Raw genomic sequence first — 17,745 nt, 5'->3', positions numbered from 1 at the left:
GGCCTATCTGAATGCACATGCTCACGCATGGAAGGCTGCAGCTCCCCTTTCCTACAGCCACTCTGATGAGGTCCCTCACACAGAAGGGGGCAACCCTCATTTAGAAACCTCAGACTGGGGCCTCCAAAGAGGAATTCAGGATTTCTCTCTCTCATTCACTCTCACACACATACTGTCCCTGCTTCTCTTCCCCAATCTGGGTTGGCACCAATGGGGTGGCACCCATTGGTAGAGAAGGGAGAGCTGCTGCTGGGGGACAGATCCATATCCCCCACCAGGTCCCCACCCTGGGAACACAAACCTGAGTCTCAGATACGTGCAGTGGAGTTGGAAACCAAACCCGCTCACTGGGGTGTAAGAGAGCAGAACCTGGCATCTGATCAGATACTCCCAACAGCTCAAGGAGAAATAAGGGAAGAAACAAAAGGCACTTGCTGGGCTACAGAAGTTCTCCCCAGGATTGCAGAGGAGAATTCGATCTACCAGGAACACAGAGACAGCATAGGGAGGTAAGGCTCTGCCTTGGACACGGGTGACCCTGATTTGTCCACCCAGAACAGCATATGGTCTCGTCCTCCTTTCAAGAACCACCAGGAGTGAACCCTGAGCAGAATCAGAGTAAACCTTGAGAAACGCTGGGTATGGATGAAAATTGAAACCAAAGAAACAACAAAAGAAAGTTCTGGGATGGCATCATCCTAAAAGTAAGCCGGAGCTTACTGCCGGCTCTGTGCTCCGGGATCACTCGTGGACGATCTAACCCAGGTTACCTCAGGCAAGGCAAATTCCCCTGTACTATCTATCCACCCGCCTCCAGTTTTTGCAAATACATGCCGTTCCAGCATAAGGAACTCTACTGCATTTATGATGGTGACAGGGTGTTCTCTACAGTGATTTGGAAAGGGAAAAAAACTTTTGGATGGAAGAAAGAACTCGTGTCTCCCACTAACTAGCATCCACAACCCCATATCTATTCACTCTTCTCTCAGGTGGGAATGATCTTGCAATTCAGGGACTGCTGTGTGAATCTCTGGCTGGGTACAAGCATCCAGTCAGCCACTGGGAAAACTCATCCTGCAGAAGAGGATGTTTCTTTTTTTCTTTTGGCTCACACCCAGCAGGCTCTGGGGTTACTCCTGACAGGCTTAGGGGACCATATGGGATGCCAGGATCCGAACCAGGGTCCGTAACTGTGTTGGCCAGATGCAAGGCAAATGACTTTAAGCTGTCCTATCGCTCCGGCCCCAAGAAGGATGTTTCTAACAACAATTATGGGCCACACGACATAGGGACAGGTCACGGACAGCCAGGAAAAACACCTCTAAGTGTCTCATCAGAACCAGAGCTCAGCATTTACAGCCTCATCCAGCCTATGGGCCAGGGGCTCCTTCTGAGCAGGTTGCCACCATCAAACTCAACTGCCACCGGAAGTTTGAGCCTCAGTCTTCTCATCTATACAATGGCAAACAATTTCTTCCTGTCTGGATTGCTGCGAGGACTGGAGAGAAAGTCTAGACAGATAGACATGCTGCGATGACCACCTCAGGACAGGCACCCAGAGACCACATTTCTCTGTGCCCCTGGGTTACATAGATGGTTTCTGTTGAAGGGACTTTTGTCCTGTCCCACCTCACAGATCAGGCCAGTTTTGTCCCAGAAGCCCCCCAGACTTCGTGTGAAGGTTCCATGTTCTGGTTTCAGGTTCCTGGACACTCCACCCTGGAGACTCCAGGGCCCCTCAGGCAGAGGCCAGCCTCCCCCACAGCAGATGCTGGAACAGGCCCTGGAGACAGACAGTTTAGGGCCTGGACACAGAGTAGCCTGGTACAGGGCCAGCATGGGCTGGACCAGGTGACTTTTCTCCTGGAGGGGGACTGTGTTGAGGGGGATGCTGGCTGGGGAGGCAGATTTTAGGAGAACATCCCCAAAATTTCCTTCCCAGAGCAGAGAGAATCAGACAGCCACACCCCTCACCCCTTCAGGTAGGAAGCAAGAGTTGGCCCAACCCATTTCTTTGTAAGGTCAGGAAATGAGGTAACTGGGTATGGGGGTGGGGCAGGCCGGCTAGCCACTAGCTGAGTAACCACAGGGGAAGGGATCTTGCCAAATCCAAATCCGGTGCACTCCCCGCCCCACCCCGCCCCTCACCTGGCTCTGGAGCTCGCTCTGCTGCTTGAGGCGGAGGTTCTCCGGGGTGTCAGCCACCATGGTGAAGGACTGCTTGGGGTAATGTCTGCAGAAGAGAGAAGAGGGGGTCAGTCAGGGAGGGCAGCACCTCTGTCTGTCTTGGTGACAGCTTCCTCTTTCCTGAAAGGGTTTCAGTCACTCTGGGGGAGAGGGTTCACACAGGGAGGGCATGGCTGGTCCCTCCAGGCCAGGGTAAACTATTGGACTGCTGTGAGGCAAAGGTAGGCCCCCGGGAACGACTCTGAGTATTGGGGCACATCTTATAATCGACCACACAGAGAGGGTGAAGGTAACAGGAAGGTCCTACCAGTTGGGGTCAGGATGCAGCTCAGACATGGCCAGAAATGGAGGCAGAAAGGACAGAGAGAAAAAGGGGGTGAAGGGCTGGGGTGATAGAACAGCAGTAGGGCACTGGTCCTGCATATGGCTGACCCGAATTCAATCCCCTAGCACCCCATATAGTTCCCTGATCCTTCCAGGAGTGATCCCTGAGCTCAACGCTAGGAGTAATCCCTAAGCACTGTCAGGTATGGCCAAAATAAAAACAATTTTTTAAAGAAGGAAAAGAGATGTGCATGTCCAGGGGATAGGGGACTTCCCAGAGGAGGAGGAGGTGGGGAGTGACAGGAATGTACTCAGAGGCTGCAGGGAAGAACAGGCAAAACAAGTAGCAGGAGGTCAGAAGGCATGGCCAGCTGGCGGGAGAGGACAACTAACAAACTCTGGCCGTAGCCGCTGTCCCCCTTTGACAAGGGAAACTGAGGCTCAGAGCAGGTCAACAAGACAGCATCAAGGATCCTCTCCCAGGACCAACCTTGCACTTTCCAACACCTCAGGGAAGAGGTACAGTTGGCAGGAGCGGGCAAGGGTCAAGGCAGCTTATAGACGCAAATCAACAGGTGCCTCTAGCACCCCCTGAGTCACCTGCTCATTTTCAGGAAACAGCAGTTGCCCCACACCACTGGGGGGTGGAACTAGGATGACACTCAGCTGAGTGTGGATCTCTCAGGCTCAGGATGTAGCCCCCCCCCACCATGCATGTGTGAAACCTCAGGTTCAAGTCCTCGTGAAACATTCATCACATGCTGAGTTCATTTTCTTGCCACTATTTGTGCATAAGGGCAGGGATTTGGGTGTGTGGGGGGGGGGGGGTGTGAGGGCCTATCTCACCACCTCACCTCTTGCTTCACAGATGTACCCCAGCTCCAGTACCTGAAGTTCCACTGACAACTGAGACATAAGCCCCCACAAACCAGCCTGTGCTTGCCTGGTTGTGCTGGCTTGTGCAAGGGCTGGGGGTCCCCAACTATTTCAGACACTGGGATTGTCTCCTCCAAAAGCTACCTAAGGTTAGGCAAGGCTCTGCAGCCATGACCAGCTGTCTCTCTCCAAGGACTGTCCTCATCTCTCCCCAAGCCCACGCTCCCTTGGGCTGGGCATGAACTGCCCTTCTGCCTCTGGGCACTCTCCCACAGTGTTCGCCAGACACCCTGAGTCAGAGCTGCCAGTGAGCCCACAAACAACATCCGTCTGGGCCTCTGCTGTGAAGGGCAGAGCTGGGGTGTGGGTCTACCCATGGAGCGGATGACCAGAAGAGGAACGAAGCCAGGCCCTGGACATTATGAAGCAATAGGAGATGGGACTTGGGCAAATCCCTCTTTCCCAGGGGACAAGACTCAATATCCAAGATCTGGGTGACTCCAGCCATACCCCTCCACTTCTCCATTCTGCCTCCCAAATGGGCCCAGATCAGGCAAAGGGAGGGAGGAGGGTGAAGAGTGAGCACAGGTGCCTACGGCTAACAGAAATGGCATGTGAAGAATATGCAGCGTGAAATGGGGGGCGGTGGGCTCCCTGAGCCAGCCTGGGCCACCCACGGCTGCAGTTTCCCATTGCAAGCACCTGAGCAGTGCCAGGGACAGAGGTGGGAGTGGGGACCTTGTTCCTCAAACCAGAGAGAACAGCAGGAAGATCTAAGTCACAATCCCAGTAGGGCCAGGGGTCCTAAGGACTGATTAGGGAGCACCTGGGAGCCGATATTTTTTTCCTCCAGTTTCTGGAGCACACCCAGCAGTGCTCAGGAGCTATTCCCAGCTCACCGGCCTGATGTGTGCAAAGGGAGGCAGGTCCTGGGGCAAGGGGGGAGGCAAGGGCAGTGCTGGATGAGAGAATTCGCTGTAAGAGCAGCAGCTAGCTGCCATCTGGGGCACAGCGCCCGAGTAAATCTGCAAATCTGAAATCCCATCTGGACAAGGGCAACAAACATGTGCCCAGACACAAGTTTGTGTCAAATCTGGGGCCCCTGCACATATGTCCTGTGACTACAAAGACCAACTTCTCCTGCCACCAGAAACATCTCAGGGGACACCTACAGAGATCTCTGGGCTTGGCTGGCCTGTGTTTCACCCTTTTTTCAATGATTGTTTTTGGGTCAAACCCAGTGGTATTCAGGACTTACTTTTGGCTCTGCTCTCAGGGGTCACTCCTGGAGGGGCTTAAAGAACCATATGAGGTTCTGGGGATTAAAAACCCAGGTCAGGGCCTGGAGAGATAGCACAGCGGTGTTTGCCTTGCAAGCAGCCGATCCAGGACCTAAGGTGGTTGGTTCAAATTCCGGTGTCCCATATGGTCCCCCGTGCCTGCCAGGAGCTATTTCTGAGCAGACAGCCAGGAGTAACCCCTGAGCACCACTGGATGTGGCCCAAAAACCAAAAACCAAAAACAAACAAAAAAAAAAAAAACACACACACACACACAAAAAAAAAAAAAACCCAGGTCAATTGCAAGCAAAGCAAGAAAGAGCCCTAGCTACTGGTCTGTCTCTCCAGCCCTCATCCTCCCTTAGAGTCTCATTTCCTCCATAACTACGTCCCCATCCTATGGCCAGAACTGATCCATCAGATGAGCAAGGGGGAGAGAGAGGCATCACCTCCTGGATCCTGAGGGACTTTTTTTTTTTGGGGGGGGGGGGTTGGGTCACACCCTGCAGCACTCAGGGGTTACTCCTGTCTCTACGCTCAGAAATCGCTCCCGGCAGGCAGGCTCGGGGGACCACATGGGATGCCGGGACTCAAACCACCATCCACTGCATGCAAGGCAAACGCCCCACCTCCATGCCATCTCTCCAACCCCCTGAGGGACTTTATCTGGAAACTATAACCCAGATTATAGTGTCAGATGAATGGCTTCACGGGAGCTAAGAGTTCCTGTCTCTAGGCACATCCTCTGTCCTTGCCTCCTAAGCCACAAGTCCAAGCCACAGGCAAGCAGGCGACATGCTGAAGCAGCATATTCCTCTAGTTGTCCCCACCCACAGCCCCCAGCCCCAGCGGAGCCTCCTGTCTCTCCCTCTCCATCCCTTGCTTGCAGCGCTTCTGGTTCCCATGGCAACCGCATCTCAGCTCCAGGCAGGAGCTAGTAGGAGCTGCAGCCAGAGAGGAAAGCCGGTGGGGGTGGGGAAAAGGCGCAGACAGCAGGGGTGTCCTCGACTGCAGAGGAGCCCCAGGATGTGTCCAGGACCACAGGGAGGTGAAGGCCCTGGTTTGACATCATGGAGGGGGCAGATGTGGGGACACACTGCTAAGTCCACACTCTCTACCCCCACACTGCCGCCACCACCATCACCCAGTGGGTGAGAATACCAAGGTAGGTGCCAAGACCCTTGCAGGGGGTGCCACACACACACACACACACACCCGCCCCTGCTACGGCTGCTGAGTCATAGGGTGGGGGGTAGTAAGGACATGGTGAGGGGAACCAGGCATCCCAAGGCTGCCCTGGAGCTGGGTCCCCAGCACAGTGCTTTCTTTGTCCCTCCCTCCGTGACCCTCGTTAATCATTCCCCACTGCCCGCCCCTTCCCACATCCACAGCAGGATTTGGGCTCTAGGGGAGAGAGAGAGTGAAGGACAGAGGCTGGGGGCTGGGAAAAGGGACAAGGATAGGGGCTAGGGACCGGGACAGGGATGGGCAGGAAAATCAGGCAGCTGCTGGCAGCCCCAGCGTCCCTTGCATGTTCATATCCTGAAATGTGCCACAGGTCTGTGTTAAGGAGAGGCATCGCTGTGCCCCACAGTCTCAGTTTCCCGGAACCTAAAGAGTCCAAGGCCAAAGCACTGGGTGTCAATGCTGAGACAGGCTGCCACCACCCAGGGGTCTCCCCTGTGTACCCCATTTCCAGGGTCCCAGGGGAGACACGCTGGTAGGCTGGGCAGATGACCTCGTCTGTCCTTCAAACTTGCTACCAATGGGGTTCTCTGTGAATCCTGTGAGGACACAGGAATAGGGCTTACCCTGGGCTCTGGGAGGGAGTGATGTGAAAGACATCCCCTCACTTAAAGGGACACTGACAGGGCAGGAGTGATAGCCCAGCAGTAAGGCATTTGCCTTGCATGCTACAAACCCAAGACAAACCCAGGTTCAATCCCCGACATTCCATATGGTTCCCCCACCCACCCCGAGCCTGCCAGGATCTATATCTGAGCGCAGAGCCAGGAGTCACCCCTGAGCACTGCCCAAAAAACGAATAATAATAATAAAATAATAATAGGGTCCAGAGAGATAGCATGGAGGAAGGGCATTTGCCTTGTATGCAGAACGATGATAGTTCAAATCCCGGCATCCCATATGGTCCCCCGAGCCTGCCAGGAGTGATTTCTAAGCATAGAGCCCGGAGGAACCCCTGAGCACTGCCAGGTGTGACCCAAAAACCAAAAAAATAAAATAAATAAAAAAGAAAAATAAAGGGACACTGAGAGCAGGGCACAGGATCCTGCAGGGCTTCCGGGAAACTCAAAGCACAGCCCGGCCAGGCTCTTGCCACCCTCAAAACAGCCTGAAAGTTCCGCTCCCCTGAAACCACAGCTCTGTCCAGTGAGAGATAAAAATAACCCAGCCAAGCCACAGGAGCCCAGAGCAGAAGTGGGGAGACTCAGCCCGACACCCTGCCTGTGGAAGGACCCGCCACATGGGTCCTGTATGAGGACCCATGGTATCAACACCGAGGTGTCTCTTCTATCCAGTTCTCCCCAACAGGCTGCAGCGCTGGGGGCACCATGGACTACCACAGGAAGAGTGGCCCAAGGGTAAGACTTTGGGGGGGGAAGTGACCCGGGTAGGTGACAGGTACTTCCTGCCATCACATGCAAGGGGCACACCCTGAAAGCATTTCTACCTTGTGGGAGAAGGCAAGAAAGATGCTCAGAAGTAAAACACCCTGACATCAGGATACCGGAGCTCAGCGTGAGGTGGTGCTCCCTGAGCCCACAGCTGGCCCCAACACATACACCCCCCCACTCACTATATCCTCATCCACCAGGACACCTGAGACTGTGTTTCTGGAGCAAGGTAGGGAACTCAGGGAAGGGGGGAGCACCCAGTTCCCACATCTACCCACTCCCAGAAGGGCTTGAGTTTGCCAGAATCTAGAGTCCCCAGGGGGTGAGGCAGGGAGACAGCTCTAGAGCACACACTCTGTTAGGGGAGCCTGGGTAAAATCCCTGACACACACATGGTTCACCCCTGCACTGCCAGGGGGGATTCCCAAGCAGACCTGGGGCAAGGCATGGCCATAAAACCTAAATCATTTGCAAATCACAATGGCTTTAATAAAATAAAATAAAAAGTATAAAAATGGGGGGGTTGGGCGGCGGGAAGAAAAAAATATTTATAAAAACAGGGGCCGGAGAGATAGCATGGAGGTAAGGCATTTGCCTTGCATGCAGAAGGATGGTGGTTCAAATCCTGACATCCCCTATAATCCCCTGTGCCTGCCAGGAGAGATTTCTGAGCGCAAAGCCAGGAGTATCCCCTGAGCGCTGCTGGGTGTGACTCAAAAACAAAATAAGTAAGTAAATAAAGTTTTCAGGGGCCAGAGAGATAGCACAGCCAGTAGGGCATTTGCTTACATGAAGCCAACCCAAGACGAGCGGCAATTCAAATTCTGGCATACCATATGATCCCCCAACCCTGCCAGGAGCAATTTCTGAGGTAGAGCCAAGAGTAACCCCTGAGAGCTTTCGGATGTGACCAAATAAATAAATAAATAAAGTCTTGAGCAATAATAGCATAATAGGTAGGGCGTTTGCCTTGAACACAGTCGACCCAGGTTCTATTCCCAGCATCTCATATGGCCTCCCAAGCCTGCCAGGCATGATTTCTGAGTACAGAGCCAGGAGTTACTCCTGAGCACCACCAGATGTGGTCCCAAAACCAATAAAATAAAATAATAAATAAATAAAAAAGAAAACCCAAACAAAACCAAAATAGCAAAGAAATCCAGAAAGAGTGAGTGCCCAGTTCCTAAGGGCACACCATCTCCACTTCCATTAGCCCTCACCCCACAGCTCAGGACAAGCGAAAGATGGAGTGCTAAAATCTGGGGACACAAAGCAGGGAGGGTGCACTGACCGCCCCCCTTACTTCCCTGACCCATGTCCATTTCCACTTGACAACTCAAGATCTCATTCCCTTAGCCTACAGGTCTGCAACTCTGCCAGCCAAGCCTCCGCCATTCATTCACAATAGGAGGAGGGGAGAGGCACCTCCATCAGGGCAGGTCCAAAAGACAAGGGGGCACTGGAGAGATAGTGTAGTGGATAAGGAGCTTGCCTTGCCCTGGCCGACCCAGGTTCTATCTCTGACATCCCAGAGCACCACTAGGAATGATTCCTAAGTTTAGAGCCAGGAGTAAGTCCTCACTCTGGGGTGTGGCTGTAAAAACAAAACAAAAGAAACTTCAGGGAAGATTCTTTCTTCCCCACTGGCCTTTAAAGGTAAAAGAGCCTAAGAAGGCTCCTCTGGCCCACAGCATAGCCCCGGGGCACCAAGGAACAACCCCATCCCTGGGGGTTCAGAAGGCCCAGCCCCTCAGCTATGTGTGCTTAGGTCCACAACAGACATGAATACACATAGGGGGGGTGCAGAGTGTATGTATGGGGACCACCCACTTTGGCCAGTGTTCTCTCCCAGCTCACCCCCTAACAAACCCCTTGCGGGGAGAAACAAAAGAAGCCTTTTCACTCGGTTTCTTCCCAGAACTCAAATCTCAGCCTTGAAAAGTTGGGGGTAGGGGCGGGTGGGAGCAGGGACAGGGAGTCTCTCCTCTCTGGGCCTCCCACATACCAACAAGGCCGAGAGCTGGCACACCCGGCACTAGCAGGGACAAACTCTCACCCAGCACCATGAGAGGTCACTGCCCCCGTGTGTCCAGGATAGGACGAGGTGACCACCCCTGGGGACACTGAGGCCCAGACAGGGCCTGCCTTGTTTACTCCAGAACCCAAGTCTGGCTGGCTGACCCAGAGCTGGGAGGGAGCCATTCGAAAACCCTCCTCCTACATCCGGGCACTTCCAGGAAACAGTACAGTGGGGCCAGCCAGGGGTCAGGTACAAAGGTCCATGGGCAGGGCAGAGGCCAGGTTGAAAATCAGGTGTGTGTATGTGGTGGTGATGAGGGGGGAGTTCCAGAAGGGCTGAGCCGCTGCTTTGGCTGGAGCCCAGACACAGCTGGACAAGCATGTCTGCAGCACCAGAAGGCCGTCACCATCCTGGACCCCCTCAAGCCTAGCGGGAGGCCCCGTCCCCTCTCATACCTCCCCTCAGTCCCACCACCACCACCACCCCCCGCACCCCCACCCACGCACTCCCCAGATTCCAGGCCATCAGACCCACACCTGCTAGAGCTCAGAGCCAAATCCTGCCTCAGCCAGGGAAGGAAGCTCGGCTACTGCCACCAAAGGAGAGGAGAACCCACAGAATTTAACCCAGTACGCCCCAGAAATCTCGAGGTTAAGTGCCCCAGCTTCTGGTTTTGCCTGTGCTCTACTGCCCACCCCACTCCCCAAGGCAGAAGGAAGTGGAGGAGAATCAGGGCTTGTGTGAGTCCTTAAGAATTTGAAGAATGTCCCATTTCCCCTGGGGGGTGGGAGAGGCTAGGGTAGGGGGGAGGACTGGGAAGCTAATAAAAGAGAAAGAGGAGGAGGAGCAGAACCCAAGCTGTGACCCTCTGTCTACTCCAGGCAAGTTTTCCAGGGACCCTGTTGTTTCTAGAGTATGAAGTTTTAGCAAAAGTGGGTACAGGAGAGCAGACAGTAGGCACTGGAGTGAACGACCCCCTATGAGGTGTGGTCAGAGCAGGACCTGGGGAGCAGTGAAAGATAGAGAAGCCTCTTCTGCCCAAGGCCCACACTGCCTTAGGCTAAATTTCAGCTCAGATGAGGGAAATGCCTGGGAGCTAGGCAAGTTTACTGCCAGCATTTGCCCTTGACCCACAAAGTGAGCCTGAAGTGGAGAGGTCCGGGTGAGAGGCTGTGGGCTTCCCTTTGGGTGGAAGGGAACCCCAGTTCCCATAGCAGGTCAGGCTGCAGGTACCAGAGTTCAAGTTGATTCCACCAAAAAGGACAGGGCAGTTAGCTGACCTCCCTCCTCTGGGTTTAAATGAGCTTCATATCACTGGGATTGGGGGGACGAAGGGGAGCATCTTCCCTTCTCCAAGCTTCAGTTTCCTTCTCCATAAGAGAGGAGCAGCACGGGGGCTAAAGAGATAGCACGGGAGGGAAGGGGCGGGGGGGGGGGGGGGTTTTGCCTTACACGCAGACACTCAGGACAGAGGTGGTTCAATTCCCAGCATCCCATATGGTCCCCCCTTAACCTATAAGAGGTGATTTCTGAGTAAGCAACCCTGATCATCGCTGCTGGGTGTGACCCAAAAAAGAGAGAGAGAGAAACAGCATAGCCTGGACAGCCCCGAAAGGGGGGGGAAGAACTGGCCAGCCACATGGGCAGCGGGTCTGGTCAGCACTCAACACTCACGCATTGCAGTAGGGCTTCTTCTCGTAGCCCTTGTAGTTCTTCATGTTGAGCGTCATCTTGCAGATCTCGCAGTGGAAACATGCTTTATGCCAGAACTGGGGACACAGGCAGAGAGAAAACCGCATCAGACACCAGGACCTCTGGAAGAGGCGCCCTAGAGGGTGCAGAGACTCTGGGGAGCAGAGACCCAGCAAGAAAGGATGCTCGGACCACAGAATGGGGGTTAGGGAAGAGCTGGAGCTCTGTACCAGGGTTGAAGCCCGCTCTCAGCCATGAGCGGACAAAGGGGAGCCCATCTCATCCTAGCCTTAAGCCCCATGGGTGCACCTGGTGATGCTGCAGTTTTTAAAACCTCCACTTTCTATAGAATTGCTAGGCTCTGGGCCCGGAGAAATAGCACAGCGGTGTTTGCCTTGCAAGCAGCCGATCCAGGACCTAAGGTGGTTGGTTCAAATCCTGGTGTCCCATATGGTCCCCCGTGCCTGCCAGGAGCTATTTCTGAGCAGACAGCCAGGAGTAACCCCTGAGCACCGCAGGGTGTGGCCCAAAAACAAAAACAAAAAAAGAAGTGCTAGGCTCTGAAATTCATCACTGTTCTACCCTTCCCTTGCCTTTCCAACCCCTTAGTTGGAGAACATATAGGCAGTCCTCACTGGTGAAACTCACAGTGGAGTCAAGAACCACCCTAGGGCCAGAAAGAAAGCTCAATAGGCTGTGACTCAAGCTCTGCTCACAGGAAGGTTAGGTTCAAATCCTGGCAATATCTGGTCCCCAAACAGCACCAGAAGCAACCTTTGAGCATAGAGGCAGAAGTAGTGCCTGAGCAATGCCATGTGTGGGCCCCAAAGCAAAGAACAGTAAATGTGAGGGCCATCCTGACTATGTACCAAGGTGAGGGCCCTTCGTCCTTACCCAGTGCTCAGAAGGGGAGTAAGAACGGCAACACACTCCGATTCTTGGGGAGTCAGGAGTGCCCAGAGCTGCACAGTACCCACAGGACAGGGGCTGGAAGCTCTCAAACAGGATGGTGTGTTAGGGTACCATGAATAGATGGGGTTCCAGTGAGGCCCCAGTGAGGATGTGTGAGAGCTGAGAGTCCAGCAAAGCTCCAGGTGCAGAGGGAGGCAAGACAGAGGCTCCTTTGGCTTTGTATGGGGAAACCCTCCAGGCTTGACCCCAGCCCTGCACGTTTTCTCCCCAGCCCCAGCAGGGTGAGAGGCAAGTGTTGTCCCCAAGCATAGCCAGGCATGTCCTCCTGAGTTGAGCAAGGCCAGAAGGATCCTTAATCACAGTCACAGGAAGTCCCCACCTCCATGACCCAGGCCCAGGGAAGATGCCACCACACCACACTGGCTCCTGGCCTAGGCTCTGCCCCGTGGTGCTGTCCCAAATGTGCAGCCGGCAAAGAGGCGCTTCCAGGACGAAAAAGGAAGCAAGGTCTCCTCCCCATGGCAGCCACTTGAACCAATTCCAAGGGCCACTACCTTTGACAAGATGCTTTCCTGAGGAGTGCCTGAAGGAATCACCAGCATGGGGAAATGAACTGAGTAACTGGAGAAGTCTGGGAGCACAGGGATGGCTGATCCCAGCAGGACCCCCCCAACCCATGGGACTGACCTCGAAGCCCAGCCCATACTCCTGTGGGCACAAAGCCTGCTAGTGCAAAACAAGGCTGTCCCCGCCCCTTCTACCCCCAGAGTGACAGCCCCCACCCACCCCCGGGAGGTACTGGCAGAGCGCCCCAGTCCTGTCACCACCCCACACATTCAGCCCAAGGCCCCTGCTTGGGCCCCTGCCTCCCCCAGCCCCGAAGGGCCCTGCCAGGAAAAACATTCTCCGGAATCCAGACCATGACCCACTTTCACACACAGATGCAAGAACACGCAGGGACCAAGGGCTGGGAGTCTGAGAAGCTGCTGCCCTGACTTGGGGGGGAGAAAAAGGGAAAGAGACACCCCCAGCCCTCAATGCAACCCCTTTGGGAAGGATTCAAAGGCCCTGTGTGGATAGAAATGATCCCTACTTCCATCAGAAACCACTCCCCCACTCTTCCGTCAGAAACCCCTGCATCAAGCTGGGGGTCAGCCATGAGTACCTTCCCCTGCCAAGGGGTTCAATATCAGAACCCTGAAAGCAGAACAGATTGAAGGTGAGAGCGGAACTGTATCTGTCAGAGGTGGCCCAAACCTCAGGGTTGACTCAGATTTACTCCACCTCACTTTCCAAATTCAAGAAAATCCTACAGCTCTGACCACTGAGTCTTCTCCAGGAAATCTGTGAGGAAGGGAACCAGGACACCCCTACCACTGCCTCAGGGGTCCTGAAGGTGGAGGGGCACCAGTCTGCACCCAGCCCTTAGGCACTGCCCTGCTCCACTCCACCCTACTCCCCAGGCCAAGAAACTCTTGTTTGGGGAAGACCCAGAGAAGGTACCTCACAAGCACTGTAGACTCAGGACAGAGGGGTCAAAGCACACACACCCACAAGCTAGCTGCTCCTTCCATGCCCCAAGTCCAGGCTCCCAGGACACAGAATAGCTGAGAAGCCTGTCAGAGATGGCCCTGTCTCCTCTCCCTCTGCAGTCCAAGGGACATTGACACCGAGTCTTGGGACAGAGGGGAGGAGCTGGGGGTTCAAAGGAGAGGATGAGAAGCTTTTGGTCAGAGTCTCTGCCTGGCCTCGCCCACTCTGCACCCTGGCTGGGAGGCAAGAACAGGAGACTTCCCTCCCTCCTCCTTGGAGCTCAGACTGATGAGGTCTCCCTCTGAGGCTGGGGGTAACATAAGCCCCTTGCAACCCAAAACCACCAGCCACTTTGGTGGCAGCTTCAAGGCACAGACCTTTGGGGAGACCATTTTTCCCAGGGCCCTGCTTCTCTCCAAGGCGTCCTGCAAGCAAAACTTGAAATCCAGCTCCAGCTGGGGTAAAAGGCAGAGAGCAGGCAGACCCAAGAAGAGGGCCTTACAGGGGCACCCCTAACTGGAAGCTAAAACTTATAGGGTGCTCCCTATAAGGGAGGCTTCTGGTGCAAGGGAAGGAGGGCTACTAGGGAACCCCTTCCAGAAACCCACCTCCGAACCAAACCCTCTAACATTTCAACCATTGAGCTTTCAGGAACTCGGAAAGGCACCTGGCAAGGTTCCTGACCCAGGTCCCCGGATGTGATTCCCAACCAGGACTGGGAATAAACTTCCCACCTCCCTGAGAAGCGAAGATCTTGTGGCTGCCTCTCAGAGGGCTGGAGGCAACGTAGATGGCTCAATAAAGAATGATGGGAGAGGAGCAGCAAAAGGTAACTCTAATTCTCCCCAAACACTGACCCCAAAAACCCTTAGGGTAGTCTTGCCTGTGCAGTGGGTGGAGCACTCGGTAGGTACTACACTCTGGGTGGCAGGGGAGGTGACTGGAGAGGAGGTGAGTCCTTGACCTACCTAAGCCTTTTGAGATAAGTTTCAGGGAGGAGAAAGGATAAGCACCAGAACAAACTCCAAAGTAACACTATTGTGTGCAAAGGGAAAGTGTGTAGTGGTGGTAGAGGGGTGTCCAAGAGGACTGGCAGCTCTGAACCCTGCTCAAAGCATTGAACACTGAGCATTGCTGCGGCCCAGGTGAGGTCCTCTAGCCACAAGGCCAGGAGGGAATGAAAAGTCCAGATGCAGCTCAGTGAAAGAGGTGAGAACACCCCCAAAGTAGCCATTTCCCTAGGGAAGGTTCTCAAGAAGGGGGACACCAGCATGTCCCCTTCCAACTGGAGCCAGAGTAGAACACCCCCAAAGGAGCCCAACCTCTCCCCTCCATGCATATCTGGCACTCTTGATGCCTACAGGACAGCCCAGGTTACTCCAGGAAAGTAGGGACAACAGCACCCCTCTGGGCACTCTGCCCAGCCCCACCTCAGAGGAAGTGACATCATCATACTCACCCTAAAGTGGTCAAGACTGAGACAAGACCATTAAACAGTGGTGTGCCAAGGCCCCACTCCAGACTGGCCATCCCACCACTAACACTGCCTCTGTCCACAGCCTCTTCCCAGGGGTGGAAAAGTAGGTCCCAAAGAATTTCTATGCAGGACAAAACCCCAGACTCTTCAGTTAGTGCTTTAAAGCTCAAGTTCTGCCCCCAAAGACAGGTCCAGTCACGGAAAAGGTGGTGGGAGCCACTTCAATATGTCAACAATAAGGTCCTAAAGATCTCCCCTGGGGACAAGCCCCTTCTGACACTTTCATCCAAGAGCAAATTAAAAAGAATTAGGGATCCTAATTACTACCTCCTCCTCACCCAGATTCAGGTGAAAGTTCCAAGTAGCTGTACCCCCAGGGGGGAGGTGAGATAAGACTACAAAATATCCCTGGAACTAACTACCCTCTCCCAAGAAAAAGCTGGCTCCAGGGCACAATGAACTTGGCCCCAGGACTCTAAATACTTCGCCCTTGTGCCCCACACCTGCCAAGGCGCCATGCCCGCCGGTGGAGATACAAAGTGGAGAATATTTGGACTCAGCAGTGGAGAGTCACCGGATGAGAGGCCTGAGGGCTGGGCAGAGCTTGCAAAGAACGGATCCTACCTAAGGATCTTAGTGTTTGAAAGAGGGCAGACTGCTTGCTACCCAAACTGCGGGAAACACCCAGCTTTCCTCTCCAGCACCTCAAAAGTACAACCAGATAAATGAGTCCAGCATGGGGAGGGGGCGTATCAGAAGGCCCCCAATTCACCCAGTTCATTTCCAGAAGGCCACCTTCCATTCCACCCCAACGCCCCGATTCCTCCCCCTCTTTTCCTCGGCTTCCGAACTCAGCCGACCCCACCCCTTCTGCTGGGGAGAACAGCTTTGAAAAAGTTAGTTCTTTGTTCTGGCAAGCCGGTTTGGGGCTCGGAGCACAATTTCAGGAGATCTCAGCCGAGCTCCCTCCCACCGCCCACCCGACCCCGCCCGCCCGGGCCTGAGCTGCCCAGCGCCCCTAACTGGCTTCTCTAATTTGGGGTGGGGGCTGGGCAAGCCGTTGGAAGAAGGACCTTGGAGGTCGGCTGGTGCATTCATTCACCAAGGCACCACCACCAAGGAAGGGGGGCTTCCGGGCCTCCAAACTGGGGAGGAGAGATCTCGCCCAGGGGATCGGGGATCTGATCCGAAACCCAGACCTCCAGCGGGCTGAGAGGCAGGAGCCCCCCCATGGCACACCCAGCCGATGGTTTCTCGGGGCCCCCCCAGCTGCTGCCCCGCCCCCCAGCGCCCCCTCCCCCAGCGCCCCACGCTTCCGCCTATTTGGCGCTCGGCTGGGCGCGGAGAGGGAGCGGCCGTCTCCTTGCTTCCCGGCCTAGGGGGGCGGGCCTGCACCCCTCATCCGCACCCCTAGCCCCCAACCCCGGGCCTGGCCTCCTTACACCCTTCCACACCCCCCACCTTCCATCGCCGGGGTCCCTAACCCACTCACTCTCCTCCCGCCGTGGCCGTGTCCATGGGCCACGCCTCGGATCTCCAGCTTTCCAGAATGGGGGGTGGCCTGTCCCCGCACACCCCCAGGACTTCACATTCCCGGGATCCGCTCTCTCCACCTCTCCGGGAGCTGGAGCCCCGCGCGGGGCATTGCACCAGCCGCGATCGCGCGTGTCTCCGGGTCCCGGAGAAGGCTCACCTTGTCCAGGCAGTTCACCTTCTCCGTGGGGTACACGATCTTGCCGCACCGGGCGCAGTTGGGGTTCATGGCTCCGGGAGAGGCCGGGGCGGGGACGCCCCAGATCGCGATCGCGCGCCTTCGGGGTGCCCCGGAATGAGAGAGCGAGCGAGCGAGCTAGCCGGCAAGTCGATCTCGACAGCGGCTGGCGCTGGGGAACTGGCCTCCGCCTCCGCCCTCCTTCCCCTAATAAACACGGCGGGGAGGAGGAGGAGCTGCACCGGGGCGGGGACGCGCGCGCGGCGACGTGGGGCTGCGCGGAGGAGGTTCCGGGGACCGGGGCTGTGCCGGGGGTGCGCGCCTAGGTGGGTCGGTCGTCCGAGGGCCTGCAGTGAACGGCCGGCTTGGTTGGCACCGGGACCTTCCGGAGCCGGAGATGCTGGGGAGCCCGGCTGGGCGCGCATCTGGGGCGCCCCGGCTCCCGGAGCGCGCGTGGAGGATGGAAGCGGGAGATTTGGGGGAGGGTGAACCCCGATCGATCACCATTTCGGATCCCTTTTTCCTTCGTCTGTACCTGCTGTGCAAACTGAATCCCCCCTGCCCCGCCCCTCGGCTCGCCTCCCTTCCCCCACATCCTTTTCCACGTTTGTGGGGCGGATCTGGTCCCTCCCTCTTGGACCCAGGCTAGCGTCAGGCCTTCCCGTCCCTGTCGTGCATTTTTTTATTTTCCCCCGAGACCCGGCATCTAGGCACCTCCCATCTTGCGCCTTGTCCCTCACATACACACCCCCTTTTTTTTTCCATTCATTCCTTCCTTTCTTATTTTTTGTTTTCCAGATGCAATGTAGTAGTTGGCACTCAAAGGAACTGTCTTTCATAGAGCCACAGCGCGGGGGTATAGCTCAGTGGTAGAGCATTTGACTGCAGATCAAGAGGTCCCTGGTTCAAATCCGGGTGCCCCCTTGGTGGCTTTTCTTAGGCGGAGATCCAATGCCATCTTTCTTGACGACTCCACACATTTTATAATCTCGGATCCCCAATTAAAAGCATCCTTTTTGGAATTCCTTTCTCATCTTTGCATCCGAGCAGGAAACTGTCAGGTTTGCTTTGTACGGTGTAGAAGGAGAGAATGGGCA

General features: G+C 55.3%; 1 protein-coding gene and 1 non-coding gene across 3 annotated transcripts in view; one reads left to right on the top strand and one right to left on the bottom strand.

Annotated features, from left to right (window-relative positions):
* The window catches only part of LASP1 (LIM and SH3 protein 1), a 35,003-nt gene extending 18,169 nt beyond the window's left edge, over window positions 1-16,834 (bottom strand). The window contains exons 1-3 of one of the 2 annotated variants that reach the window (XM_049781003.1): window positions 16,631-16,834; window positions 10,998-11,092; window positions 2,149-2,233 (exon numbers count right to left, since the gene is read on the bottom strand). In XM_049781003.1, coding sequence (XP_049636960.1) covers window positions 2,149-2,233; window positions 10,998-11,092; window positions 16,631-16,699 — 249 coding nt within the window. In that variant the 5' untranslated portion in view covers window positions 16,700-16,834. Of the gene's footprint in view, window positions 1-2,148; window positions 2,234-10,997; window positions 11,093-16,630 lie in introns of those variants that run through there. The other variant, XM_049781012.1, reaches the window with a different exon arrangement.
* Window positions 16,835-17,500: 666 nt separating this feature from the next.
* On the top strand, window positions 17,501-17,572 carry TRNAC-GCA (transfer RNA cysteine (anticodon GCA)). Its single transcript has one exon. It is a non-coding gene; the product is annotated as a tRNA-Cys (tRNA).
* Window positions 17,573-17,745: the final 173 nt, after the last annotated feature.

The sequence above is a fragment of the Suncus etruscus genome, chromosome 1, assembly GCF_024139225.1.
Source record: "Suncus etruscus isolate mSunEtr1 chromosome 1, mSunEtr1.pri.cur, whole genome shotgun sequence".
Lineage (NCBI taxonomy): Eukaryota > Metazoa > Chordata > Mammalia > Eulipotyphla > Soricidae > Suncus > Suncus etruscus.
Note: the sequence above shows the minus strand (reverse complement) of the source record. Positions and strands in the feature narration are given on the sequence as shown.